The 27,935-nt window shown below is 43.1% G+C and overlaps 3 protein-coding genes across 3 annotated transcripts; all 3 read left to right on the forward strand.

Annotated features, from left to right (window-relative positions):
- Window positions 1-711: 711 nt before the first annotated feature.
- On the forward strand, window positions 712-4,747 carry LOC115388868 (lumican). The gene is made up of 5 exons (XM_030092169.1): window positions 712-859; window positions 1,851-2,164; window positions 2,344-2,668; window positions 2,922-3,239; window positions 4,421-4,747. The coding sequence occupies exons 2-5, from the start codon at window positions 1,859-1,861 to the stop codon at window positions 4,570-4,572; spliced, it is 1,101 nt and encodes a 366-aa protein (XP_029948029.1). The 5' UTR covers window positions 712-859; window positions 1,851-1,858; the 3' UTR covers window positions 4,573-4,747.
- A 10,257-nt stretch (window positions 4,748-15,004) lies between these two features.
- prelp (proline/arginine-rich end leucine-rich repeat protein) lies at window positions 15,005-23,832 on the forward strand. Its single transcript, XM_030092642.1, has 7 exons — window positions 15,005-15,105; window positions 19,942-20,359; window positions 20,437-20,622; window positions 20,715-20,872; window positions 20,981-21,177; window positions 22,952-23,027; window positions 23,171-23,832. The coding sequence occupies exons 2-7, from the start codon at window positions 19,946-19,948 to the stop codon at window positions 23,259-23,261; spliced, it is 1,122 nt and encodes a 373-aa protein (XP_029948502.1). The 5' UTR covers window positions 15,005-15,105; window positions 19,942-19,945; the 3' UTR covers window positions 23,262-23,832.
- Window positions 23,833-26,159: 2,327 nt separating this feature from the next.
- Window positions 26,160-27,635, forward strand: il19l (interleukin 19 like). Its single transcript, XM_030092325.1, has 5 exons — window positions 26,160-26,315; window positions 26,737-26,799; window positions 26,931-27,083; window positions 27,171-27,233; window positions 27,549-27,635. Exons 1-5 carry the CDS (start codon window positions 26,160-26,162, stop codon window positions 27,633-27,635), a joined length of 522 nt encoding a protein of 173 aa, XP_029948185.1.
- Window positions 27,636-27,935: the final 300 nt, after the last annotated feature.

Below are 27,935 nucleotides of genomic sequence, written 5' to 3' on the forward strand. Positions count from 1 at the left end.
GTGTGATCCTGTCTGGTATTCCTAGAGGGAGCTCTTCTCGTGCTCCGATCAGCGAGCGGATGGCCTGATTCCTCCTCCTGCTGCTCCACCTTGCCCCTTTTCCCACAGCACTCAGTACAGGAATCTGGAACCGTTTTTCTCTCTTCTGCCAGATGCATGCAAAAGTGTTCCTGCTCACACACACACACACACACACACACACACACACACACACACACACACACACACACACACGCACACACACGCACACACACGCACACGCACGCACACACGCACACTCGTGCACAAGCACAGAATGGTCTCTTTGGCTCCCCAGGTACTTTGTGGCTTTAGTGCCTTGAGGCAAAGCGTATACTGCGAGACATGCACACACACACACACACACACACACACACACACACGCGCGCGCACACGTTAACTTATGAAAAGGCTCTGATTCTGACACTTGCAGAATACTTTCCAGTACCAGAATTCCTATCCAGTTATTTCAGATTTCATTTATTCCCTTCTCTTCCTGCAGCTCTCCTTGTCCAATTTTTGGTGTGTGTGTGTGTGTGTTTTGTTTTTTTTTTTCAAACTCTCTCCACTGCAAACATGTTTCCAGCAACTGTTGTGTGTTAAACTGTTAACTGAGGGCTCCGGGAGAAGGGGGGAAAGAAAAAGCGAGTGTGTGTAGATGATGTAGGAGGTCTGGGGTCTGGGATGTGGGCAGCGTTTGAAGAAGAGGAATGTATTCGACAGTGGGCAAACATTGCTGGTAGCTTGAAAACACACACAAACACACTGACATACAGCTCCCGAGGGTTTCATTTGGAATTTAGGACATCCTGTCTCTGCTGTGCTGCTCCTGATCAAACAGGTAAGTGTCATTTTTGCGGCTTCTCATCCTTTGGCGGGCAGGATAGGCAAAACGTGACATGACTGAAACAACATGTGTCATTGTGCAATTGTCATTTCATGCTGTACTAATGTGTCACACTGCAGTGAGGAAAGCAACAAAACCTTCCTGATTATACCAAATCTGTTATATAATAGCACTGTCCATGCGTGTGCTTTATGTGCTTTCCATGTGTGAGGGTGTTGCTGTAGACATATGTGTGGGGAGGACTCTTTTCTTCATGCCGATATCCAGAGTTTGAATGCAAGAGAGACGTGAAATTTGGAGAATTCTTGTGCTCCATTTCCAAACAATGCTTTAAAGTATTCCAACCATTTGATTCTAATTTATCAATTTGTGACAGAGAAAAAAAGAAATTGCCATAGTGAAGAATGGAAAACTGCTTTTGTTTGACTTCACGCAGCTTTTTTTCATTTACATACTCAATACTTTCACCAGGGTCAAGTCAGTTGTTACAGAGGCACTGTGGCAGTTTGCAGCTTTTAAAACCTACAGAATAAAGACTTTCACGAGACAAGATTAAACACGACAAACTGTCGAGTGGCAGTTTGCGATATGTTGAGAAACTCCCAGGGTTGACCACCGCCCTGTTGGTATGTCGGCGTCTTCACATTCACTGACAAACATTAACCTGATGAGCTGTCATTCACTCCGAAGCAGTTGAGTCATCAGATAAAGCATTGAACCGATGGAAACTTTGACCTCATTGTAAAGTCAGACAAAGAAATAAATCTGTTGTGTTATGAAATGATTTTTATTGATTTCTTTATTTTAAAGCTAGTCAAAAGTTGTATTTGCATTTTTCCCAATGAATCTGCAAGTGAAGTCTGAGGATCACTAAACAATCTACCTTATTAGAATATCTATAGATAGAGAGATAAAATTACAGATTGTTGCTTCAGTCAATCAAACTCATTTTGTTGGAATACTGAACGATCGCATGGGTCCCCAGCTGTCCACATGGCCCTCCTGTGCTGCTGCATGCTGGTGCTGCTGGGTGGTTTGGGCTCCGCTCGGGCCACTGCTGACCCCGACATGGACTACGGCGGCGTCCCCCTGTGGATCAACCGCCTGCTGGGCGAGCCCAGCGTCATGAGTCTGCAGGGCCGGATGGACCCGGCCTGGTTCAGAGCGAACAACCCCCAGGCCTGCCCGCAGCAGTGCGACTGTCCGATCCAGTGGCCCACGGCTCTCTACTGCGACCACAGAGGTCTGGCGCACGTCCCCGACAGCCTGCCGGGCAGAACGCAGTACCTCTTCCTCCAGGTAGGAAAAACACCGACACGGGGTCTTGGTGTTTGTTACAATAAAGTGGTTTGACACTTACACCTGAGGTGGTTTTTCTTTCTCCTGTTTACATTACGGATCTTTAACTGCAGTTGATTTTACACTATATTGCATGAATAGTGTTTATGTAACAATAATACCTGGCTCTTCTTTTCCAGGCCAATAACATCTCATCGCTGTCCTCCTCTGTCCTCGCCAACGTTACTGATCTATACTGGCTGATCTTGGACCACAACCAGCTCCAGAGTGATAAGCTGGAGCACGCCTCCCTGCAGAACCAGACCCGACTGCGCTACCTTTTCGCCAACCACAACCGCCTGCGGTCGGTCCCCGGCGGTCTGCCGGCCGGACTCCGGCAGCTGCGGCTGGCCCACAACCGAATCAGCAGCATCAGCGCAGGCGCTTTCAAGAACCTGCACAACCTGAGCGTGCTGCTGCTGCAGGGGAACCGGCTGCAGACCATCGCAGAGGGAGAGCTCGGAGGTATTCCGATGAGAATGAGAAACAGCTTTGCCTCAATAACGCGTCATTAATCATTCTGGATTCCTTCGATCATCAATACATCTTTGTTGCTGGCCGAAACAACAAATCCACCACAAATACCGACAACACGACTGCAGTAATAGCAGCATTACCATTGACAGGGCCCACGTTCACTTTTATCTGTGTTTAGCGTATAAATATCATTATTTATGTCTCGATGTGTGTTTCTAAATACACTCCTTTATCCTCACAGGTCTGGGAAGTCTCAGTCTTCTGGACCTGAGTGGAAATCGTTTCTCATCCGTCCCAAGATATTTACCTTCCTCAGTCCAGCAGCTCTACCTGTCAAACAACTCGCTGTCTGGCCTGGACGCAGACAGCTTCGCAGGATTCCTGGACCTGAAGTATCTTCGTCTGAGTCACTGCGGTCTGCAGAGCAGTGGCGTCCACTCAGGGGTTTTCAACTCCTCCAGCCTGGTGGAGCTGGATCTTTCCTATAACAAGCTGACTTCCATTCCCACAGTGCCCACCACGCTGCAGTACCTCTACCTGGAAGCAAACACAATTCAAGGTGAGACGACAGAGCGGCCTGCAGTTCAGAATGAATGAGGAGGCCGACTGCAGTAAAATGATCATTTGTTGTCGTGCTACTTCAAGCACACTGGTTTGGGATTTTTTTGCAACACTAACTTCACACAAAATGTTTTCTGTACTGTGGATATTGACATGATACTTCAATCACGTCTGTGAAGAGCTAACTGCTTGCACGTGTGAACAGGACATAAATCTTGGAACTAATACATTTTGGTGAGTTATGTGAGAACACCTGGGGAAGTGTGAGGATCCCCGCTGCTTTAGGGCAGAAGGACTGTGGAAAATGCTCTCGCCGCCCCTTTGAACAGTCGCCCCTCTGCGCTGTATATGAACCCGGGAGGGGCGGCAGCAGGGCGAGGCAAGTCAGGGAGAAGGAATGGAGGCCGGAGGAGGGACTCACAGGAGGAATTCAAGCAAAATGTAGCTTGGATGTGAGGAAGGTGGGTTATTGAAGAGGCATGGAGAGCGCCGCGAACATCTGTGGAGGAGGTACAGGTGCCTGAGGAGCCAGAAGCACATGCTGTTCCCCTCTCCAGTCTCCTTCCCTCCGTTTGCCTCCCGTCATCGAAGCCTCGTGCCCACGAGCCAAGCGGTGAATCACACCACCGCCGAGCGGCGGTGACCTGACGTGCGGCTCCGGTTCGCTGCTCCTGGCAGGGCGAACATGTGCTCTTGTTTCCCAATCGATGATGCAGCTGCCTCTGGAGCCGTGCACCGGCGAGACAGACAGACAGGAAAACACTTCCACAATAACACACACCTCATCGTCTAGTCAGCGGCCCAACAGCTACCGCAGCTCCCGTCTGCCAAGGCCCCAAGTCTGGGTTTGAGAGCAGCTCTTCGAGATGCCTGAATGAAAGCACAGAGGGGCGTTGTGGTTTTCCACCGCCTCAGCTTTCACCGCAGCACCTGTAAGACACCGAATGGTGAAAGCAGGCTCCTGTGCAGGGGAGCTTTTTGCAGGCTGCAGGAAGGCTGTTTCGTTTGGACAAATTTTGCAATGTGGTTGGAATGTTTCCTTTAATAATTCCTGTGTGACCAGCACATGGTACACCATGTGAAATCAAAGCGGTCTGGACGAGCGCAGAAGGCACAGACTCGTAGTCGCTGACGAATAATGGGCCTTTAACCAATTATCTTGTGCATTTCTCACCACAGAGTTCAACGTAACAAGTTTCTGCAGAGAGGTGGGACCGCTGTCCTACTCCAGGATGAAGATCCTCCGACTGGACGGGAATGAACTGTCCTACCATCTGCTGCCTGCTGATTGGGTCTTCTGCCTGCGAGTGCTTCATCGTATTTACATTTGATCGCTTCTCAAATACGATCTAACGAGCGAGTGCTGAGCACGACTGGTCCAACTCAGCTCAAACTGCGAAGAAGAAAACGTGTCTCAGCTTTAGGCTTCTGCTTTGTCTTCCAAGTCAGCATCTGTGAACTCAAATAACTGTTTTAAAAGCTTCAAAAAATAATGAAATGTCTTCAATATGGATACAGACAAACAGCAGGAATCCAAAGAGACGAGAAGTCAGTACTCACTAGAGTCATATTATGATACTGAAATGAGGATCAAACACTTTCCCATCTTATTAGTAAAGCCTTTTGGGTTTTGTTTTTTTTTTTCCACTCATTGGTTCTTTTTCAAGTTCAGCTTCATCAGGGTTCAACATCTGTGTCTTATTTTAAAATAGGAAATGGGACAAACACTCTCATTTCTGACTTCATTGGCTAATCTGCTGTGGTTAAACAGAGCTGTCTTGTTGCATAGGGAAACAAGTCTGTCAAACGTCAGTGTCTCTCACCGCGGCGGATCTGACTCATTTCGCTGGACGGTGTTTAACAGCCACACCAGTCTGGGGAGACAAGTGCAATATATTGAATAATGGCGCTACATTTTGCGTCTTTAAAGTCATATATTATTTACATTAATAGAAAAAGGTATTTAACTGTTATGTAAAAATGACTAGATAGTAAATTCAAATTCAGATGGTGCTTAACTGATCAAACAGTGGTAAAATTTGTGAAAATGTGATTGAAAGTCATTGTGTGTCATGGACTTGAAGACCACATGATGCTGCAATAAAGGAAGCATGAGGCCTGCCTTGTGTCACATCACAGTTTTTAATCATGAAACAATCATTCAGTCGAACGAGTTTCGATCTCACAGTACAGACCGGAGGGAAACATCACTCAGAGACAGGAGAGAGCTAAAGACTGCCAACGGTCAAATCGATCTCCACTGAGGAAATGGAAAACCTGATCACATATCGTCAGGTGTCTGGAGCAAGCGGCCTGCAGCTCCCCAGTCCCACAAACTGTAAGTCCATATGTTCCTTTTCAAATGACAGAATTTGTGTTATTGTGTCTCATTATGGTGGTATTTTTGTTTGTATGGTTATTCAATTCAATAGTATCAAAATGAATGTCTCTTCTAACAAAAAGAAACCTGCAGAACAGAACAGAACAGCTTTGTGTCGTTCTGGTTTGGGTTAGGACACAGAAAGAAAAGGATAGGACAGCAACGGAGAAAACAAACAAACAAGTTGGTATCAGACTTTAAACTAATCCAGTCGCTGCAGACTTGATGAAGCAGGACTCTAAAGATTACAGATTTCCACTTTCAGAGCTCTGCTGGAAAGTAAACAGAGGAGAAAGGTGAGAGCACAGACTACAGGAGACAGACGGGATGCTAATGACTGTAAAAGTGAAAAGTAATACATAAATAGAGTGAGAAAAGAGAGAAGCTCCTCAGTCTCCCAGCAGACTAATAATTTACAGCAGCTCACCAAGAAAATGGACCAGACTGATTTGTGACTTTTACAACATGCTGACTGTCTGCATTTTCCTTAAGTACATTCTCGTAAATACAAAGTATAAAGATATAAAATAATTTGTTTTACAGAATTAATGGTTTAGAAAATAATGATATTTCTGTTAATTTGGGAATAAAATAGGATATCATGGTTTTTGTTAGAGGCAAGTCTTTATTGCGGTACAGTAGTGGTTATTATCTTTAAAATAAAATAGTGTATGTGATATCTTATTATATGTTTCATGTCTTGTTTATGAAAAGATGATTAGATCTGACCATCTGGTAGTTTGAAATGGTGTGAAAAAGCACATTTTGAATATTTCATATATTTTGGAGGGATGCCTCAAGATGCTGTTTGACAACAAGAAAGTCTTTTCACTCTAAAGTCTCTAATTTTAATAGAAAGCATGCACACACACACACACACACACACACCTTGCAAGGTGCTCAGTCTGCATATTTCTTGCTCAAGGACACTCTGGCAGGAAGAGACGTCAAACTGAACCTGCAACCTCCTGATTGAGAGACGACCACTCCACCAACCAAGCCACATGATAAACATCTGGTTTTGCCCATGGATGCCAAAAGCTTTCTAAAAAAAAAACAAAGAACATTTTTTTTAAGTGAACAAAAATTAGAAACTTGGGGTCAGACGAGTGAGAGAAGAAGGACTCATCTTCCAACATTTTAAAACATTCAACATAACTTCACATTAATCATCTTGAAGCATTTTTCATTCCTCTCCATGAAGAAAAGATTAAAGACAAACTTTTTTTAAAGACTGCAGATGAAAGAAGACGTTGAAAGTTTTTTTTTTTTTCTCTCCTCATGACTCCAAATATCTTTCTTCGGTTTCCTCATCAGTCATGTATACAATAGTCAGAAAAACGTCCTGTACTGGAAACTCCTGTGTGTTTGTATCTCCGTGTATCCTCAGTAAGTGTTACTGTCATATTTTCCAGGTGACACCATGTCTTGCGTGCTTCGGACTGGCGGTATGTCTGGATCCAGTCGTACCACTCGCACAGACCTCTTCACGGAGATGAAACATGACCAGAGGAGTCTGCCGGTCCACCGGGGACACGTGAAGTCGTGGCAGGAGGAGGCGATCTGAGAATGAAAAACATTCAAGTCATAAAGTCTGACATGGTATGAGGTGCTTCATCTTCGTAGGTGAAAAGATTTAAACCCCATGTCAAAGTTCATCATGTGACTGCCCCAGTTTTGGAAAACACCATTAAATGCTCTTTGGTGATTAAATAAATGCGACCAAATCTAACTGTCTCGGGGACAGTTCTGACGACAGCACCGCTTTGCAGGATGAATCTCTTGTTTTCGAGGTGATTCGGCCTGTAAATCGGTCTCCCTCACACGTGCACACCAGACCTCCAACATATTCCTCATTCCTCATCAGAACCATAAAAAATCCACAATCAGACGCCCGGTCACGAGCAGTGCTAACGGCAGCATCTTCAGACACACCGCGCTCAGCTGCATAGTTCGGATAAGTGAAGGTTCAAAACAGAGGATGTGAGTTCTTAAGAATTGCCACCTGGCTGAGATCTACCCTAAAAGAGCAGGTACTGCGGGGCCAGGTGGCCCGTCGCCAAGGAATGACGGTGATTCTGCTGCGTTCTGAGGTCATTCAGACGGTCATTGTTCTGGCAGATGGAGAAGGAAATACTTTCCATCACTACCTCCAGACTGACTGAAATTTCAGTCAGGAAGGTGTAAATTGTATGTTTAAACTACTCATTTTTTAGTCAAAACACACTAAAGATATACCTGAACTGTATATTAAACTCTTAGAGGGATTCAAACCGTGATGATAAACAATGATTTAACTCACACTCAGTCACAGATGTGTTTCAGTGGACGACATTCTACAGTCAGACTCTAAAGCAGCATTATTTATTGTTTTTTTTCTGGGGCTCCAGTGCAGATGGGTTCGGTTTTTTTCATCATGTGTTTTGTGGTCAGAAGGGATTATCTTTACGTCTCATGCTGAAGAAAACCTCGGCTGGTGAAATCATTAAAGTTCCGGGCCTTCCTCTCGTCTGAAACCAAACTTTGTTGCCTTGGAAACAACCGGTCAAAACAATCTCAATCTCCTTTCTGTGTCCAAACAGTTATATTGAGAGCTACTGAGACCGAGACCCCTGGAATAGCGAAGACATCTGTGTGCACAGACTCAAAGCCTGGTTGAAGGATAGGATATCACGCTGCATGAGGGATTTGTGGGTCACCCAATTCACCAAACAACCCCAACAACGAATCAACCCTAAAATTAAAGTTAAACAGCACAAGCTTCAGCAGATCTAAGAAATACATGCATCAATTGGCTCTAACGCTCAAGCCCCTGACTGGAACACGGGACCTCCCAGCTGTGTTCACAGTCTGCGTGTTGCTAGGTGGAGAACTCCAATCTGAATCCAAGGCTGACTGGTATGGCTCATGTGGTTTTGGCAGATGACTGAGGAAACCATTAGTTACATTCACAGCCTGTTTACAAGCAAGACTTAGACCTCCAGCCCTCTCATTAGACACACACACACACACTCATGTAAAAGCAAACAGCTGCTGTCTTGTCCTGAAGGGAGTCTTGTCTATTTCACGGTTTTCAGGATACAGTTCAGCAAAAAACCTTTGATTTCCTGTCAAAAAATACCAGCTTCTCAACTCAAGGCGCTCATTCATTTGTAAATCCTACTTCAGAACTAGGTGCCAGAAAGAAACACATGATCTTCTCAAAATAAACATTCTTTTTCTCAGTCAAGAAAATTTGTAAAATCTGGTTTTTGAACTCATCTTTCGTTCCCCTAGATATCAGACCTGGAAATGAGATTAAGGATAAAACCATCCACGTCTGCACAGTTCTCTAACAGGAGTCCCTTTACTGAGCCTGAGCAGAATAATACAGTGGAACTCAGATGATAATAGTTGTGGTTTTCCCTCTTTTATTGACCAAAAATGACGTTTTGAGTCATCTTGCTGACTGTGCATGAGGAAGAGATGTGGAGTTTATGGTCCAGGCTGAACTGTGAGAACTGTGAGTGTGGCATGTGAGGGCAGAGCTCACGCTGTTCCAGTCTGTATCAGCATCAATTAAGAGTGTCAAACTTTCTTTCAAATGTTTTGAAATCCCAACGGAACAATCAGTGCAGCTTCATTTGAAACACATGAAGCGCAGTACACACACATATGTGTACACACATGTACTTACAGTATGTTTCCTATTGCATATCTTTGTAAACCCCTTCAGTACATTTCATCTCCAAAGTAACATATGAGAGTTGTTACTGATATTTGATACATCTTTGCAGTTACAGAAACACATGGAGAATCTCAGTCCAGCATTTCAAACCTCAGACATGTCAGCATGTTTCGGCAGCTGGACAGACTAACAACACCATGAATTCTGTATGGATGACTTGTTACAGGGTTCTTATTTAAAGCAATTCTGCAAATTCCTTCACAAACTGACCAGATAGATTACAAACTGATGAAATATGCAAACACTGGTACAAGATGATAAAATTGAGGCCTCACTGTTTCAGTGAAGAGAATGGATTTGTGTTTGTAAACTTGTCACATTTTCCAGTGTTTCACAACGTTCAATCCCAAACATAATTACCCAGATGGAAACACAAACAAATTGCGTATTTGTCAAGAAGATTCACAAAAGCCAAAGTTGTACATTTCTTCTTTTTTTCTTATTGAGAGATTCTCCATAAGAGAGCTCTGAGAGCACTGAGAATGATCAAGACAAAATATAAAAGTATTAATGATGAATTATGTGTCAACTTCAGTCGACATGGATTTAGACGAGATCGACAGAAAAAAAGAGAGAGAGAGAGATCAGATAGTTTACTGTAATAAAGTACCAAAGTATTCTCAACATTTCAAAAATACCAAAAACTAAGATTTACCTGCAGCAATCAAAAGTTCAGCTTTCTTATATTTGTCTTCCACATAGCTGAAACCCGTCCACACACTCTCATCCTCCGTGCACCACAAGCTGTAAATTTCATGCTGGATTAAGTTGCCAGTGATGAGAAACTTTCCACTTTCAGTGGATGAATATGAAAGCAGTCTTCAGACATCAGAGTCAGAACATTCATGGTTTTGCGCAGCGAGACAGCTGACAGGAGGTGGGATGTACCAAAACAAGATAATCCTCAGTTTATCATACAAAGATGTGAACTGTGCAAGTTGGAGTCAGTCTGGGGAGAGCTTGCTGTGACTGTGACCTATTTCTTATGACTTTCTAAACAATAATGACTTTAGATTAATATTATAGTTAATATGTTTCATTCACAAAATGCTTGTTGTACCATCTGCTTCTACATTATGTTCATTGCAGATTATTTTGTTTCTGAACTAAATTATTGCACATTTATTAGCGGAAGACTTATTGGTTCTGTTTATGTTTGAGGACGATAACCTTTACACTGATACAACTTTATCTGTCAATCCATTTTTGGCATGCTACCCACATATTTATTCACCAATATTTTGTTCATACAATGGATATCAAGATTAATTCTTAAACCTGAAACGGATCGATCTGAATACCCGGGGAGAACTTCAGGTGAAATTGAAGAATCTCAGAGAATTTCTGAAGATTCTTGTTGTTTCTGTCAATCATGGGTTTAAAATGATGAAAACGTCGTTCCACTGCATTTTGCCTCGTACTTGTTTATTCTGTCACTTTAGGTAATATCATGTACCATGTGTTTCAACAGAACTTGTGTCCCACAGAGATTACATGTATAAATGAAAGTCAAAAACAGTTTACAAATGCACATGAACGTGGTGCACATAGTTTAGCTAGCAGTCCTTCATGTGGTTTAGCTTGCGGGTGGTTAAAGATGGGTTTCCAGGCCGTGCTTCAGTAGAGCCAGGATTTGTTATTCTTATAAAGAAACTATTTTTGTTCATTATCATTTTCATTTTTTTTTTGTTTGTTTCTTTAAAAACGTTGTTATGAAGGAGTGTGTCATGTTTCTGTGTCTCATGAAATGTTTCGCTTTTATTTGCTCCACACTTCCTTTGATGTTTGAATTTAACTGTTTAATTCTAGCTTTGTGGTACTTTTACTTTGTTTGGTTAAAGCTTCACTTACAGATGACATCTTTTACCTGCCACCTCTGATGGAGAACACTCCAGCAACTGGTGAGTATTGAAAAAATATCTTTCTTTTTTTTTGTTATCTACTTATGAATGTCGATCAGAGTGCAGAGTTTCCTTCCACATTTGATCCACTGGACATCTCCTTGGAATTTTCCCATAAACACTGGTTGTTTTTGGCCAATAACATACTTGACCTATGACCTAAAATTAAAGCACTTGTAAAGTTTTGAGATAATAAACTGGTTTTATGGGCGAGTTCAATGCATGGACTTCGCCAAAGCTTAAATTTGTAAAAACATTAACATTGCCAGGACGGAAAAAAAAAAAAAAAAAAAAAGAGTTGGAGAGACTTTGAGTATGTATACAGAACGCATCAGTATGCTGGTTCATCTCAGCAGTGAAACACAATGGAAAGTTTTCTGTAAATTCAAGGGAGCATATATTACCTCCCGCTCACGGTATTTTTTCTGGCTGCGGCCCCAGTGTAACCTCCTCAAACTGAAACACTCCGGTAATCCAAATCACCCAGCAGATGACAGAACAGGCCGTTCCTGCAACGTTCTCAGATTAATATGAACTTCACTCTTTCCCTCTGCAAGGAAAACATCTGCTCCAGTAATGAGGACTGCTGCCCTGAAGCAGGTCGTCCTATAAATATCTCTCTCTCTTTTTGGAATCAACAGGTTAAATTTCCTCCTGAAAGAAAAACAAAAAACACAAAGTGCTAATGTTCAGCGGTTTCTGTCCGGACTCCAGGCTCTGTGTGTCTGAGCAGAGCAGGCCGAGCCGTCACATTCCAAAAGCCATGTGATTTGGTTTCCACGTGCAAAAAGTTCTATCTTGAAACATCAGCTGTCTGACCTCTGATGAATACCTGAACGGCTTCTGCGAAAAATAGATGCACTGAGATGAGGATGAACTGTTACAGTTTCACAAAAGACAAAGAAAATCTGATGCAGAATCCAGTGACAGTGAAGGTGATCTGTGTCATTGTTCAAGTATTATATATGTTATTATGGGTTTAATTTAGAAAACTAATGCAGGTTATGCTCGTTGGTAGTTAACTATACGTGCTTCAGAGGGTTTCTGTCATTGCAGTGGGTGAAAATTCAGTTTTGTAATATGTAGAAAACAGAAAAAGGAAAAAATCTGACCTGAAACAGCCTCACTCACAATGTGCACAACACTCAAACACAGAGCAGAAGCACAACTCGATGCACAACAGCACTCATCTTCTCTTCTGCTCAGTGAGCGTTTTCCCAGCAGGTCCTGGACCTCCTTTCCTCGATCAGGACCTCCTCGACTGGCCCCCTGCACAATGAACATGACTGGTGGAGATCCAAGATGGAGACGCACCATCCACACATTGGGAAAAATCAGCCATGGGTGGGGGTGGAGGATGGGGGTGTAGACCAACTTTTCTTAAAATTTCAGCTCCTTCTTCTCTACAGCAACCGCATTGCTGCAGCTGTATGTCCACAACCTAATCCCACAATCCCCGCTCACGTCACTCGTGAATAAGACCCAAGGACATTCTAACCTGGGGATGTGTTTTTCCCCTACCTGGAGAGAGCGCGTCATCTTTTTCTGTGAGACAATCGTGGATTTAGACTTGGAGGTTCTGATCCATGTCGGAACAGCTTCACACCAGGCTGAGAACTGTTCCAGCGCACGCCCTCATGTGACCATGCCAGAACCACAGCATCATCCGCAGAAAGCACAGACGTCATCCTCCGGCCGTCCTGCTTCAATGCCCTTCTGACCCCGGCTGCACCTCAACACATATATAAAACTAAATAACTGCAGCTACATGGAGCTCAGTCTTATGAATTAGACTCTGACAGAATAAACACAACGTTTACAATATGCTTGTGGATCTGGTGAAATATGTCTTGGTGGTGCAGTGGTCACTGTTCCCTCAAAGCAAAAAAAACCTGATTTCAAACTGGACAATTTTGTGTTGAGAATCACAGTGTATCTTTGCAAAATAGGCACCTTATTAGTGTGTTAATAAGCTTCCTATTGACCTCCATCATTTGTGGCTATGTGCTGTGGTTGAGGGAGACACTATGAAGGCTCTTGAAAAAACACAAAGAAAGTATGAAAACAAGGCAAACTACATTACTTCCCTCATTCAGCTCGATTTTTTTTTAACTTCTAGAACAATTGGAACAGTTTCTAAATTTAATTTTTTTCCCATTCAGTCCTTAAGGATCCAACTAACACATCTTAACTTTGTTTATTTACAATGTCACTTTGCAGCTTACACTGTGTTTATACCATCTGGATTGTTAAATCACCCGGTAAAGTAATGATCAATGTTACAGACTAAATGAATTACAAAAGCAATGATTGTCTTTGGATGTTTCTTCTCTACAGTCTTCCTCTGCACCTTGTTTTTCCTCCTTTAGGTTTTGAACTTGAACTTGTGCAGAGAGCCTTGTGGCCACAGACCAGGCCCGTCACATTTCGGGTCAGTCCTGTGCCAAGCGGTAGTGTAATACCGGCAGTTTGTGGCAGACCACCTCGTTCAGAGAACGACCCAGCTATAAATTTTCAAATGTTTGATTTCGACGTCGCGCTTTCAAGTTTTCTGCTCCTTTCTGATGATATAATAATCTTGTTGTGATGCATGAAACACTGAACAGGAGAGGCTGCTGTGTGCAACCGTTTCCACTGATGTCATTCTAATGGAGGCCCAAACGCCGTAATCCTCTCACAGCGAAACCAGGGCGCAACGGCTGAGTCATTAAATGCCTTCCGAGCACCCTTTCTGAAACGGTACACCGAGGCTGAAAAAGGGAACACCCACCCACCCACCCCCCAAAAAATAAAAATGACGTATTTCTCACACCTCCTCCTTCCCTCGCTTTGTGTGTGTGTTGCATTTCCTGAAGCGTCCAGTTAGTTCCAGATGTTCATCCCAGCTGAGCTCAGTATCCCAGCGCTGACGACACACCGGGCAGAAGACAAACTGCAGTTGGGAAAAGTCATGAATTCGGGGTAATCAGACCAAATGAAAGCCTTCTATAGAGGTGTGCCGGAGACCGTTTCCCACATATGTTCGTCTCGTTATCGCTGGGATGCAGCTCACCCAACAGGAATGCAGGACAGCAAACACATGTCCACCTCCGAGCCCCCGGTGACATAAAAACGCACACACACACACACACACACACACGCAAACTGTTAATCTTTGCAGTGCCAGCCAGTCCAACTTCCTGAACAACACCCGTTGTGTCGGCCGGACTTCGGGAACCAGAGTTCGCCTCCACAACAGGAGAAACATGTCCTCCTGGACATCCAGCTGAAACGGAGAAGATGCCGTGGAGTAAATGAAGAGAAGCTGCTAATAAAAAGCACATGACTGGATCCGTGTGCAGTCATCTAAACAATGGGAGAGCGGGAGGGAGACGGAGAGGAGATGCAATTACAGCGGGGCTGCTTTCTAACAGGAGATCCAGTTTTCACATTTCTGATGCTTTGTGCAAGCACACAAACATGCAAACATGCATGGAGCTCTGTTTACCTGATGCAAACACTCCTGATGGGACAAAGCAAAAATAATAACAAACTGTGATGCAGTTCAAACACATGAAAGAACCTGTGGTTCCCCAAAAGGAATTAAGATTAAATCTCTCGGGCCCTCGGCCAAGCAGAGGGGGAAAAGACCCACTCTGACCTTCAGAGGGGGAAAAAAAAGCCCGGGAACAAACCCAAGCAGCATGCTTGTCCACCAAAGGCAAGAGAGAGAGAGGATGGAGAGGGAGGGGAAGGTTATGGACTGGGAGAGAGGAGAGAGAGAAAGAGGGAGGGGTAGGAAAACAGTAATAGAGGCAGAAAGAAGAAAAGACACAAAACTTGTGACTTGACAAAAGAGGGCAGGTACCAGAGGCAGGTAAGAGGCTTCTTCTTGTTTCCAGCTGGGCTGTTTTTGACGGGAGATGATCAATAAGATCAGAATATTGACAGGAGCGTGTTTGTGTGTGGAACACAGAGGCACAGCGAGGCAGTGTTTGAGGGATTGGGGGGGGGATCCTGGCACAGACACAGCAGAGCCATGCCGGTGTGTTTCTCCAGAAACACTCTGCCATACAAGTGGTGCTCTGTCCTCCGGAGAGCTGCTGCACGCACACCTTCATTTCAGGTTTTTCCATCGACGCTGTCGGTGAGAAGAGATGCCCCTGCAAAGAAATGAAGACATGAGGATCAGCTCCAGCTGTGCTTTGAGATGTTGCTTTTCCAGCCGCTGCAGTCAGATGGACCTTCACACAGACACAGAGAACCACCGCTTGGGTTTCTTTCCTCTGGACTCTGCAGGAGTGAATTCAGATGGATGATACTGGGTGGTAACCAGGAGCCAGAAACAAAACAAGAAGGAATACTCTCAAAATGAGCTTGAAAAACAGTTAACTAGGCTAGCACTGCTTTTTTAGCTCAATGAGGGAATGTTTCTGTAGGGAAATAAAAAGGTTTAATATTGTTGGAAAGAAAGAAAAAAACCTGTTGATCCTGGTGGAGTTGGCTGATGATCAATAAAAAGAAGCAGTGAGCGAAGTGCCCAGTCAGAGAGAGGAAAAACAGACTGTCTGCAGAGCAGTGAAAGCAGCTCTAATGCTTTAGTTTATTCACAGTTTGTTTTTTTTCCCACTGCCTTGTTTGTGCATCAGTGGATCAGTCTGGATAAACACCAGATCCTGCTGAGAAACCACCGCATCGCCGTAATATTTGCAGGCAGTTGTAACTGTGCTGTTCTGCATATTTCCCAAGAGTTAAATCTCTAAAGGCTGATAAATGAATTTTCTTCCTGTGAACGAGTGAACCACCCTTTAGTTCATGCATTTTTGGTCTTTTTTTTTTTTTTTTTTTTTTTTTTTCAAAACACTGGGGATGATTTCTGGGGGAAAGAATGCCAAAACAAAACAAAGGGCTGAAACGATCCTATCATCACTCTACGTAGACAAAATGTCCCATTTCAGTTTCGTGACATACATAAACAATGCTTGTATAGGCTGCTCTAAAGATTCCCAGACTGCTGTATGACGCTCGTGTTCCTGGTAGAAGTAACAGAACTCTTATTTATTGATTAACTAATCCTGCATGCAGTTGTTACAGGCCACAGGAGGCTGGAGCCTGAAGGCAACACAGGGCAGAAAGGCGCAGAACAGCCTGCACAACTCAGGCTATGCTGGTTTCTAAATCTCAGTGTGTTTTAAATGAAGTTCAGCGTAAATGATAGAAAACATTGTAACTAATGTTAACCATTAACTAACAGCAGGCTTGGTTGACTGTATGTAAATGAATTAACACAGGTATCTTTATGATGAGAATCGAGACAAGTTGATTTCTAGAGGTCATGATGAAGATCATTATGGTGGAATTCTCTGAAGCTGTGTGGAGTTTTAACAAAATGAGGATTAGGTGAAATGGTATGAAACATAAAACATTCATAGTGAGTTATAGTTTTTTTTTTTTTTTTTGTCTGATTCCAGTTAAGAAGAAACATCAATGTTGGCCAGAATTTGTGTGTGTGCGTGTGTGTGTGTGTGTGTGTGTGTGCGTTCTCGTATTTCTATCCTTGTTGGGGCCAAATGTCCCCACAAGGATAGCAAAACGTGAAACGACGTGCCTTGTGGGGACCTTTTTCCGGTCCTAAGTAGGAGAAACAGTGTTTTCTTGACCATGTTGTTGTTACTGAAAAAAGTAAAAGTGCAAAAACATTTCTTTAGGGTTAGGCTTTATTGTGGTGTGGGTTAGGGTTAGGGTAAGGGTCAGGGTTAGGGGCTAGACATGAATGGGAGTCAATGGAAGGTCCCCACAAGGATAGAAATACGAGACTGTGCGTGTGTGTGTGTGTGTGTGTGTGTGTGTGTGTGTGTGTGTGTGTGTGTGTGTGTGTGTGTGTGTGTGTGTGTGTGTGTGTGTGGTCTGTTGCCAAGCTGGTGTGTATCAGAATTAGATTGTCTTATTAAGTCGAAAAGGAAAAAAAAAAAAAAAGCACTGCAGTGACTCAGCCGTCTCTGAAGCCGAAGTGGAGTAAAATCTGGTTCTGGTTTTGAGCAAACTGATGAGGAACTCTGAGAGTGAAAATGAAGAGCCGTGCCAGGGAGGCCTGTCAAAGAAAATATTCAGATCTGTTTTTTCAGGCCTGACAGACTCTGGCTCGGAGCCTCATTCCTGTTGTGGAATTATATATGGTCTTTATCACATGGGCCAGATGCTTCCCTCCTCACATCAAAGGATAATGCTGCTCTGTTCTTTAAGTTGTGTCATGATCTTATAGGCTGATACTAACCTGGTTCTATTCAGCCATGTCCAATCAGATTTATAACTGCAGGACTGACAGATGCTATTATGTTCTTGGAAAAGAGCAATTCTGCCGATTGTACTTTGGAGTTTGCATATTCTCCCTGTGCATGTGTACGTTTTCTCGAGTTCCTTCAACGGGCCAAAAACATCCACTTGAGGCTAAATACCTCGTTTCTCTGCGGTTGCCTTGTGATCGACTGGCCACCTGCCCACAGTCTACCTGAGCGCTCCGAAACCCTCAGCTGGATAACGCAGTCTGGAATCTGCCTCTCTGCGGACAGTTCAGAAAACCCAGCGCACACACATCTTAAAAGTTTAGGAGTTTGTTCCACCACTCTTTTTGCTCAGCTGGTGAAATGGAAAGTTCTGGATGTGCTGAAGTTGAATTTGCACCAAGCGTAAATATTGTAATGAGAAAATTACCTACTTTAACAACTCTAATAGGATTTCAGAGCAAAAAGTCAAGTAGAAATGTGAAAAGATCCTACTTGCAACAGATTTTAGGCCCATCAGAATTTCAGTTCAGAATCCATCAAAGTTTCTCTTCTTTTATGGTCCACTCTTGCAGTTTCCTCTGTTGCGGCTCTCCCTCCAGATCACTGCTAACAATAGAGTCTTTATCCTCAAACTTTCCTCCCTCCCGAACCGATTTCCTGTATCAGTAACTCCTCTTAAATTTAATCAAACAAATCACTCCTCCTCCAGACTCTCTCTCCAGCTTCCCACCGCACTTCTAACCTCTGCCGTCCATTCATACATAACAGACTTCCATGGTTAAGTAACTCCTGTATTCAGATAATATGACATTTTCCTTCATCAACTCTTCACAGTGATTGAAATATTCCAACATTTTTTTCTCTCTTAATTTACACATACGTGAATAGTTTATTTTCGTCTTTTTAATTAAAATCTGTTATTTTTATTTTCTGGCACACCACTCTGTCCACAGAAGACAGAGCAACTCAAAAAGTCGCATATTAAAAATGAAGCCTGCTATTTAATTCACGCTTCCTCCTACTTTACAGTCTTCGTTGTCTCTCCTTGTTTTGACTTTTTTATGTTTCACATTTGAAATAAAGCATTCAGTCATTTTCCACTGAGAAAAGAAACATCATGAGCAGCAGATCTGTGACGAACGACCCACAGTGCATATAAGCCCTTCAATAAGGCCAATGCAGCGGTGTATTAGTCTGCAGACTCACAGAGTCAGAATGGAGGTCAGAGTCATGACGGCATGGGAAAAGAGGCACAAATCCAGACAATCAGCACAAGCTGAACAGTTCCCGGTGGTACTAAATGACTCGCTCACTTGTTTGGCATGTGTGAATTACTCAGTTGGATGGAGACTCTGTATGGAACAATGGCAACCTTTAGTCTACAGAAGCTTTTAGGCCTCATTCAAACAGATACTCTGCAGCAGCGCCTCGGTAGGTTCTCCTGTTGTTGACTCTGACACCACAACAAACCAGGCCAGCTGGCTTATGATTTCTGACACAGTGAGCAGGACAAGGGGACAGAGACGCTGTGTGGCTAACACCAAGGTGATCATCAGTTTGGATGATCTATACTTTGGAATTATCCAGAAATAGCTGAACACAATACATGCAGTAGTAAATTAAGGGTAAGTGTAAGAGAAAGTTTTACAAGAACCAAATAGTGATGGCTCAACCACCGGGGTCAGAGCTTCTCCAAAGCTGCAGCTGCTGCAGGGTGTTCCCATCAAAATCGGTCCAGCAGACCTGGCAACCGGAGCACTGATACACATGGGTATGGAAAGCTGGTCTGTGTGGCCCCGTCCAATAAATAAGTTCCTGTCACTCCAGTTGCTGCAGAGGTTACAGATGTTTCTGACAGAAGAGTGTCAGAAACACAGTTTATCATATCATGGCTGCAGACTGACACTTTACACATTTGCTCCACAAGCTGAGAACAGTTGAACTGATAAGAGTCACTACTTTAACCTAATAGAGTTCAAATCAATGATAAGGGGGAACATGTTGAGTGATTACTGCATGCTGCTAAACATGCTGCCATCCAGCAGAAGGCTGCAGCGTCACTCGCTTCACAGACTAGCAAAGATCAAATGAAGCCATGACGGAACGGATCTTCCCTCATCTGCTCCTGAAAACTCCTGGTTAACACATACTAACCGGAATTCCTCACAGCTTCGTACTTTCAGCAGACACACTCCCATGTTCCTCTCGAAACAGAAACAGCCCGAAGGCACATACCAACAATCGCTACAGGAAGTTTAAAAAGTTACAATGACGGAATCGGACTTCACATACACAATGCATCGGAGTGAGTTCATGTGAGTCGGCAAACTCCCGCAGAGCCGGAGGCTCCGAAACGAGGGGTTTTTACAACGTGCACTCGCTGTGGAGGAAACAAAGGTCAAAAGTTTTCTTTTCATTCATATTTGCAGGACGATGAAGGCTGGCACGGGACTCCTCTCTGCACTGGCCCTGTTCCTCCTGATGGGGGTGGTCTTCACTCAGAGAGCTCGGCCAAAGAAGCCCACCAAGCGCCCAGCTACAACCCGCAGGCCCCCTGTCTCCCAGCCTGAGCCCGTGGAGCCTACAGACTTCCCTCCACCCATCCTGGGGCCGCCTTCCATCTTCCCCGACTGCCCCAGGGAGTGCTTTTGCTCCCCGAGCTACCCCAACTCCCTCAACTGTGAGAACCGCAACATCCGCAACATCCCTGTCATCCCATTCAGAACTCACTACCTGTACCTGCAGAACAACTACATCTCTGAGGTGACGGCAGAGCCTTTCCTCAACGCCACCGAGGTCCGCTGGGTCAATCTGGCAAACAACCGCATCCACCGGATAGACAAGCAGGTCGGGCAGTTTCCTCTGAATACGGTCTTTTGAAATGATGATTGTAAAAGTTTATTGTTATTCCATTTGTTCTGCAGGTATTTAATAAGGTCCCAGCGCTGCTGTATCTCTACGTGCAGCAAAATCAGCTGAAGGAAGTTCCTTCAGGTCTCCCAACGAGTCTTGAACAGATTCGCCTCGGTAGGAATCGCATTTCTAAGATCCCTTCTGGAGCCTTCAGTAACATGGGAAACCTGACGCTGCTGGACCTGTACTACAACCAGGTGAGTCTGACTGACACCGCTGCCGCCCTGTCCAGCTGTGCCGCATGGAGATTTAACTAATATGACTGAGTAATTGTGTCTTTTTCTATCAGATAAGCGACAGTGACCTGGGAAAGAACACATTCAAGGACCTGAAGAGCCTCATGCAGCTCAACTTGGCCCACAACAACCTGAAGAAGATGCCTGCCGGCGTGCCGGGCAGCGTCATACAGCTATTCCTGGATAAGAACCGCATAGATGACATTCCAAAGTAAGTATACAGTGCTAACATTAGTGTATGCATACGCACACCATGTACATAATGGAATTGATTGGAGGTGGAAATTCTGAAACGCTCATCTTTCATGTTCCTGGACAGAAATTACTTTGAAGGCCTCGTTCACCTGGCATTCGTGAGGCTGAACTACAACCAGCTGAATGATAAGGGAGTTCCCAAAGGTGTGTTTAATGTGTCCACGCTGCTGGACCTGCAACTGTCCCACAACCAGCTCACCACGGTTCCTGTCATCAACGGTCATCTGGAGCACCTGCACCTCAACCACAACAGCATCGAGAGTAAGAGGCCATCCCCCACCTCCCCGGTCACTGCTGTTGACCTTATCTCTCAAACCCAACTCCAGTATTAAACATTTCATCTTGAGCCTGCAGAGATTTACTTTCTTGCTTTTTTTTTAAAACAAATGTTCGGTTTGTTATTGTCCACACAGCATGGACCCAAATGCACCCAACAGCCTCATGGGTTTTAATGCCTTTAATATCTTTTCTGCTAATTCCCCAATTTAATTTGCATATTTGCTCACTCCAAACTTTTAGAGAGCTTTCAGTAGCTTCAAACTTTTGTAGAGTCTTTGCTAACTAACTCTCATCAACTACTGACTGTCCGAACTTTAACAAGGACTGATTTATTAAAGCGATACTTCAACATTTTGGCAAATTGGCCCATCTAGGGCAATTCGGTAGTCATTTAGAACTGCCTACTTACTTTTTTTGTGAGGGCGAGCTGTTGTTTATTCAGCGGTGGTTCTGAGGAGAGCTTCACGGCGGACATAATGGAAGTGGATGGTACAGTTGCTTCCCTCGTCAAACTCATCAAATACACAATCCAACAACCCCAAAACACTTTGGTGGACACGTTATAATCCGCACATTCACTACGCTGTGAAACACCAACAAATAATATTGTAGGGTTACGACATTGAAGCAAATACTGGGAACTACTTTTTCTTTTGAAATCACTACGCCCAGACGCCATGTTTAGTAAGTAGTTCCGTCTTAGCAATCTTTGCAAAAAACGCTCAATCTCGTAATTTTGCATTAATATTTCACAGCGTAGTGAATGTGCGGATTATAACGTGTCCACCAAAGTGTTTTGGGGTTGTTAGATTGTGTATTTGATGAGTTTGACGAGGGAAGCAACTGTACCATCCACTTCCATTATGTCCGCCGTGAAGCTCTCCTCAGACACACCGCTGAATAAACAACAGCTCGCCCTCACAAAAAAAGTAAGTAGGCTGTTCTAAATGACTACCGAATTGCCCCAGATGGGCCAATTTGCCAAAATGTTGAAGTATCGCTTTAAAGCCCTGCAAAAAAAAGTTTGCTGCATGGGAACAAATAATATACATACCAAAAAATAACACTGTAAGTGGCATTATGCTCAAACAACTATTCAAATGACAGTTTTATATGCATTAGGCTGTTAACACAGGAATTATCTGATAGAAGCTCTGTGAAAAAAGCATCAAAACTTGAGGTAAAACACACAAACTGTGTTATAGTAAAGTCAGCAAAGAAAAGTTGTGGCGGGCCAGCTGAGGAATTGTTTCTCTCCAGAATAGCTGCAGTATTTCTGCTGAAGGCCGAGTCGGTTTGCTTTCCAATGATAAGAACGGAGACAATAACAAACAGCACAAGTGTATTCAGAGATGAAGCCATTAGCAGTAGTTTGGGAGAAATGCCTAATATTTCACATTCTTGCAAGTAACAAAGCTAAATATGTAGTGTGTGTTATTATCAGTTATTAGTTCACTGGTGGAACTGTTTGAACAATTTGCTGTCATTCGTTCACCTGAAGAACAAAGTCATTTTATTGCTTGTAGGTCCAGACTGAAGCTGCACAAGTTATTTATGAAGTGGTTTAAAATGTAGATGGAAGTTTATTTTCTGCTGTGGTGCATACCTCAAGGCATTTTTTCAACTGAATTGTCTTTCATTCAAGTACTTTAAAAACCAGTTTATAAATCCTTCTTAGATTAATCGTAATAATTATAATCAAAACAAAAGTTGTAGAAATACTTCATGATTTTTATGATTGTCTTTTTTCTGCTAGGTATTAATGGCACCCAGATCTGTCCATTCAACCTGCAGGCTGACATGAGCGACCAGAATCTGCTGCCAAGACTAAGGTTTGTCCCATCCCATTATGCAAACTGGTAAAGCAATATTCTTTGACTGCAAGTGAACAGGAACTAAATGATTCCAATATCGGGAACTTCAGAGCTTTTGAAAGTTATTAATAACACGCTGAAGACCTGTTCTGTTGCCTCAGGTATCTGCGCTTGGATGGAAATCACCTGAGTCCTCCCATCCCTCTGGATGTCATCATGTGCTTCAGACACCTTCACTCCATTGTCATTTAGGAGAATCCTTCCTGGACGCCCCAGGGCCTGCATGCACGTACAAACCACAAAAGCACACGTAGACACAGAAAAGCAAAAACTCCGCCACAGTGTAAAAAGTACATTGAAGACAACAAATGTTCAGTGATGCAGGCTTGATGCAGCTGAGGAAGCTACATAACCAGAAGAGGTATGCGGTAAAAGCTGATGAAAGGTTTCACTGTTTCTGGATTCAATCACACGTTGAACTGCAAACCTGCTGCAAGCGGATCTGCCAACATGCAGAGTTGATTTTTTTTTTTTTTTTTATAGGTGTTACAGTTTATCAGCCATTAATTGTTTACAATATTACAATGCAATGAAAAAAAGAAGAAAAAAAAAAGAACGAGCAAAGCTTGAAAATACAGAAACATTGACGGACAAGCTGCAAACACTGAGGGTTATGTCGACTCTCACAGACGATCAGAGTGGACCGTCCACCGGTGAAAACACACACAACTCCAGTGGAAGTCAAAGAAATCACTTTAACACATAGCTACCATGTAGTTATGACTGTCCTGAATGTGCCTGTGATTTTCAAGGTACTCCGTGTAAAAAATGTCATTTTATCCTTGTTATTCGTCTTTATATTTCCCTTGTGAATAAAGAAGCATTGTACAAATATTGGAAAATAAAACATGTTCTTTAATTATTTGATTTTAATTGTTTGGGTTTTCTTCCTTTTTTTTCAATCAAGAGTGATTTTTGTCCTTTTTTTAATTTTACATCAGCACACTTTTAAATAAACTCCCACAGTACAGTTACCATCAACTCAGATGGCAGATATTATGGTCCTTTGGTGCAGAAATAAGAGTGCACAAGTACTATTGAAGCCATCTCTGATGATTACAATACTACATTTTTCCAAGGCAAGGCTCACATCAAAATACACTAACATTTTGATAAATGTGGTGGAAGCAGTGGGACACAGCATCTGAGGTTCTGTCTTGTATTTTTATTTAAGTACATTCAAGAGTTATTTACATCCCTTTCTGTGACTTTTAAATTTTAATCGACAGTTATCACAGACATTAAAAAGAAAAAAAAAATACAGATTAGGAATTAAAACTGCTTCTCTTTACTGGATGATAATTTTACATGCTGCACAGCGGTGGTGAGTCGACTTGCTGAAAATATTTGTAATTAAACTCCATGCCATGTAATTACCTCCATCACTAAGCAAAGTGATGGAGGTAAGTAGAAAAAAATTCACAAATGGAATAAAGACTGAAAGCTGCATGTAAGAAAGAAAGAAAGAAAGAAAGAAAGAAAGAAAGGATAACTTGCACAAGTTAAGAGGTGAAACCCTGTTCAAAATGTTCAAAATGTTCATAATTATCTGTGACCAAAGGATGAAATGTTGACCACAGTGTGAACACACTCAGAGGACTTTCACTTGGAATTTCATCAGACCTGACAGAGTTATGTGGCGGCCTCTAGTGGTAAATAAACCTACAAAATAAAAGTCCTGGGGCATTCCTGAGCTTTAGAGAACTGGCAACAAGTTTTCTGTTTATTTTTCAATCTCTGCAGACAATACAAAGATCTTTCTTATTCAATCTGGAAATTTTGCACTTCCCTAAATTGCTTACCGTTGCTAGGCCTTCAACTAATTCATCAGCACCGGTTAGTCCTGTTTCAATTGGACTTCCCTTCTTCCAATTTGTTCCTCTGCACCTGAATTCACAGCGGCAGCAGAAAGGCCATCCAGGCAGGCAGGTGAGCAGGTCTGGTTGGTTTTTCCAATCAGGACTTGTCTGACAGGAGCTACGTCAGAGCCACGGAGAGTCGTGCTTCTGCAGGGAAACGAAAGCAGCACCGACCTGCAGATGAACCAAAATGGATTTAACTTGTTGCATTAAGGAGAAGAAATACATACAGCCCAAAGTGTGGATGTACACACACTTTGAATTGATCAACATGCAGTAATCTGTGAAACTGTCTGATAAGAAAAGAGTTTCTTATTCAGTTTCAACAGTCTAACAGCAGAATAATAATAGTATAAAGCATTATTTTTGTGCATACACTTAGTTTTTCAGTTATGTATCTTCAAGAAACATAAAAAAAACTGGATCTGCATCTCCTTCTTTTTGACTTCACACTGAAGTTTATTTATTTATTTAAATCTGAATGGCAGTGTTCAATATGCATGTATGAGTGAGTTCCGGGTAAGTCCAGAGGATGATGAAACTGGAAGCGTGTGAATCGCTCATGACGTAGGAGGGATTTCTCTACAACATACCACAGAGGAGGAAATATTATTCTTCCTTTCCCTTTTCTTCCATTCAGGTCTTGAGACATCAGCTGACAATTCCTTTAATTTCAGACACTTCCTCCTCCTGTAATTGTTTTTTCCCACACACACGTGCACGCACAGGTTTATGCAGGTGTGTGTGTGTTTGTGTGAGCGGTTCAATACCTGGTGAAATCCCCCTGACTCTACTATAAGAGGAGGCAGCATGGAGGCACTGACACAGCCTCTCCAGGACGCTTCCTCTGAGCGACACACACACATCCACACACACATACAGGTGAGTGTGGAGCTGCAGCACGGTGGCAGGTGATGGGTCTGGGACCGGGTTCGCTCTTGTTTGTTGGATGTATTTGGCATAATGTTGCATTACCTGTGGAAAAAATAACTATTTCTATTAATAATAATGGGTAATTGTTATACAGTTAACTATAATTAACAGATGTAGTTTATCAATGATATCAATTCATTTTATTCCTATAATGACAACAAAACTTCTTCTTCTTGAAACATTTATTAAAATTAGGAGAAATGAGTTGATTGGTTTATTTTTAACATCAGACGGACATTGTAAAAGTTCTCATCAGCTGCACTGCTTGGCCTGCAGATCACCGATGGCGATGACGATGATGAAGATGCTGCTCAGCTGCTCGCTCTGCCTGCTGCTGCTGCTCGGCTGTCTGAGTGAACCTGCTCACAGCAGGACGCTGCAGCTGGACAGCTGCTCTGTCACCGTCCACCTTTACGAGCTGCGCAGATACCACTCGGACATACGGTCAGCCGTGGTGAGTTCAATTTGCACACACACACACACACACACACACACACACACACACACACTGGAGCTCCTATCAGTGCAACAAAAACAGAGAAGTGGATGATTTTCATACAAATCCTGAGAACACCATTCATGGGTTAGTTATAAGCAGAACTGTTACATAAACTACATTCAAATGTAACACACTGGGATTAAACAACAGCAAGATAAACTTCAGTAAATCATAATGGAACATTGTACCATCGAAAATGAGTCCTCGGTGTGACACGAAGCTTCAGATTTAGGGAGATGTAGCGTGATTCAAGCTTCAGAAAGCAGCATGCAGAATGCAGACACATAACGTCACAGTGAACACACCAGAACAGCTTCTGACTCAGGCACTGTCAGAAAGTGACTGACTGAGTGCGTTTTGTGTTTTTACATGGCAGCTTTCTGAAGACAGCAACATTGGAGTGAAGATTCTGGACAAAGCTTTGATAACAGATGTTCAGGTAAGAGAGGATTTGTGTTGTAAGTCAATGTGACTTATTATTCCATCATCGCAGACGTCTGCATTACATTTTGTTTTAATAATTGATTTCCCCGATCAATCTGAAGTCTGAATTGTGCACATCTGTAACAGGAGGGCCAGATGTGCTGCTTCATGCAGCTGCTGATGCGTTTCTACGTTGAGAGAGTGTTCGGCAGCTTCGGCTCCTCTTGGCCGCAGTACCAGCGCTTCTCCAGCGCTCTGGCCAACGCCTTCGTCACCATCAGGAAGGACATCCGCTCATGCGTAAGTGTGTTTCTCTCAGTGATTGTTTTTGCAGCGGTTGAGTCAGTTTGATGGGCTTTGTTGTTGACCGTGCTCTGCTCTGTGCAGCACTGCCTCTGTGAGGAAGACACCCAGAAGAAAATCGACTCTGTGAATGCTGAGTTCATCAAGGTGAAAACACACAAGGCCTGTTCAAACGCTTTCAGATTCTCACAATGGACGGCAGGGGGCGCTGTAGAGCAATCATTCAATTAGAAGGGAAAAGAAAACAATTGCAGAGATCAAACTATTCAGACCTTCTTTTCGTTTAGGATTTTTGGATTAGATAATGATATGACCGATGAACTGACTTTTGAGGCGTGAGACGGGATGATTTTCTACATTTAATTTTACCATGAAAATAAAACAACAGCCAGTAAATATTGAGACAGTTTTATCTGACCTTAACCCTGTCATTTTCCTCTTCTTGATCTGATCCTGGAGCAGCTTGAGGTGAGCCAGGCGGCGCTGAAGGCCATGGGAGAGCTGGACACTGTGCTGGACTGGCTGGACGCTCTCAAAGACAAAAACTGATCTCTGCCCACAAACCACACCTGAAAACATGCTACCTTGAAGGTGCACTACTGTACCGCTGCGCATTTCTTCGTTTGTACTTGAATTAACTTAATGTGCTTTGTATCCACCAATGTGGAGTTTTTGTATGTAATATTTATAATTACAGAGAGATATTTTATATGTAAAAGACAACAGGCTGTTCGAGGGATTTTGCCACTATAAAATTATTTTAAAGACAAAATAAAGAGGGGGGTTTTACTTTTTATTTTTTGAAATGCTGTATGTTGATGATAAATAAAAACTATTCTCATAATGAAT

The sequence above is a fragment of the Salarias fasciatus genome, chromosome 5, assembly GCF_902148845.1.
Source record: "Salarias fasciatus chromosome 5, fSalaFa1.1, whole genome shotgun sequence".
In the NCBI taxonomy this organism is placed as follows: domain Eukaryota; kingdom Metazoa; phylum Chordata; class Actinopteri; order Blenniiformes; family Blenniidae; genus Salarias; species Salarias fasciatus.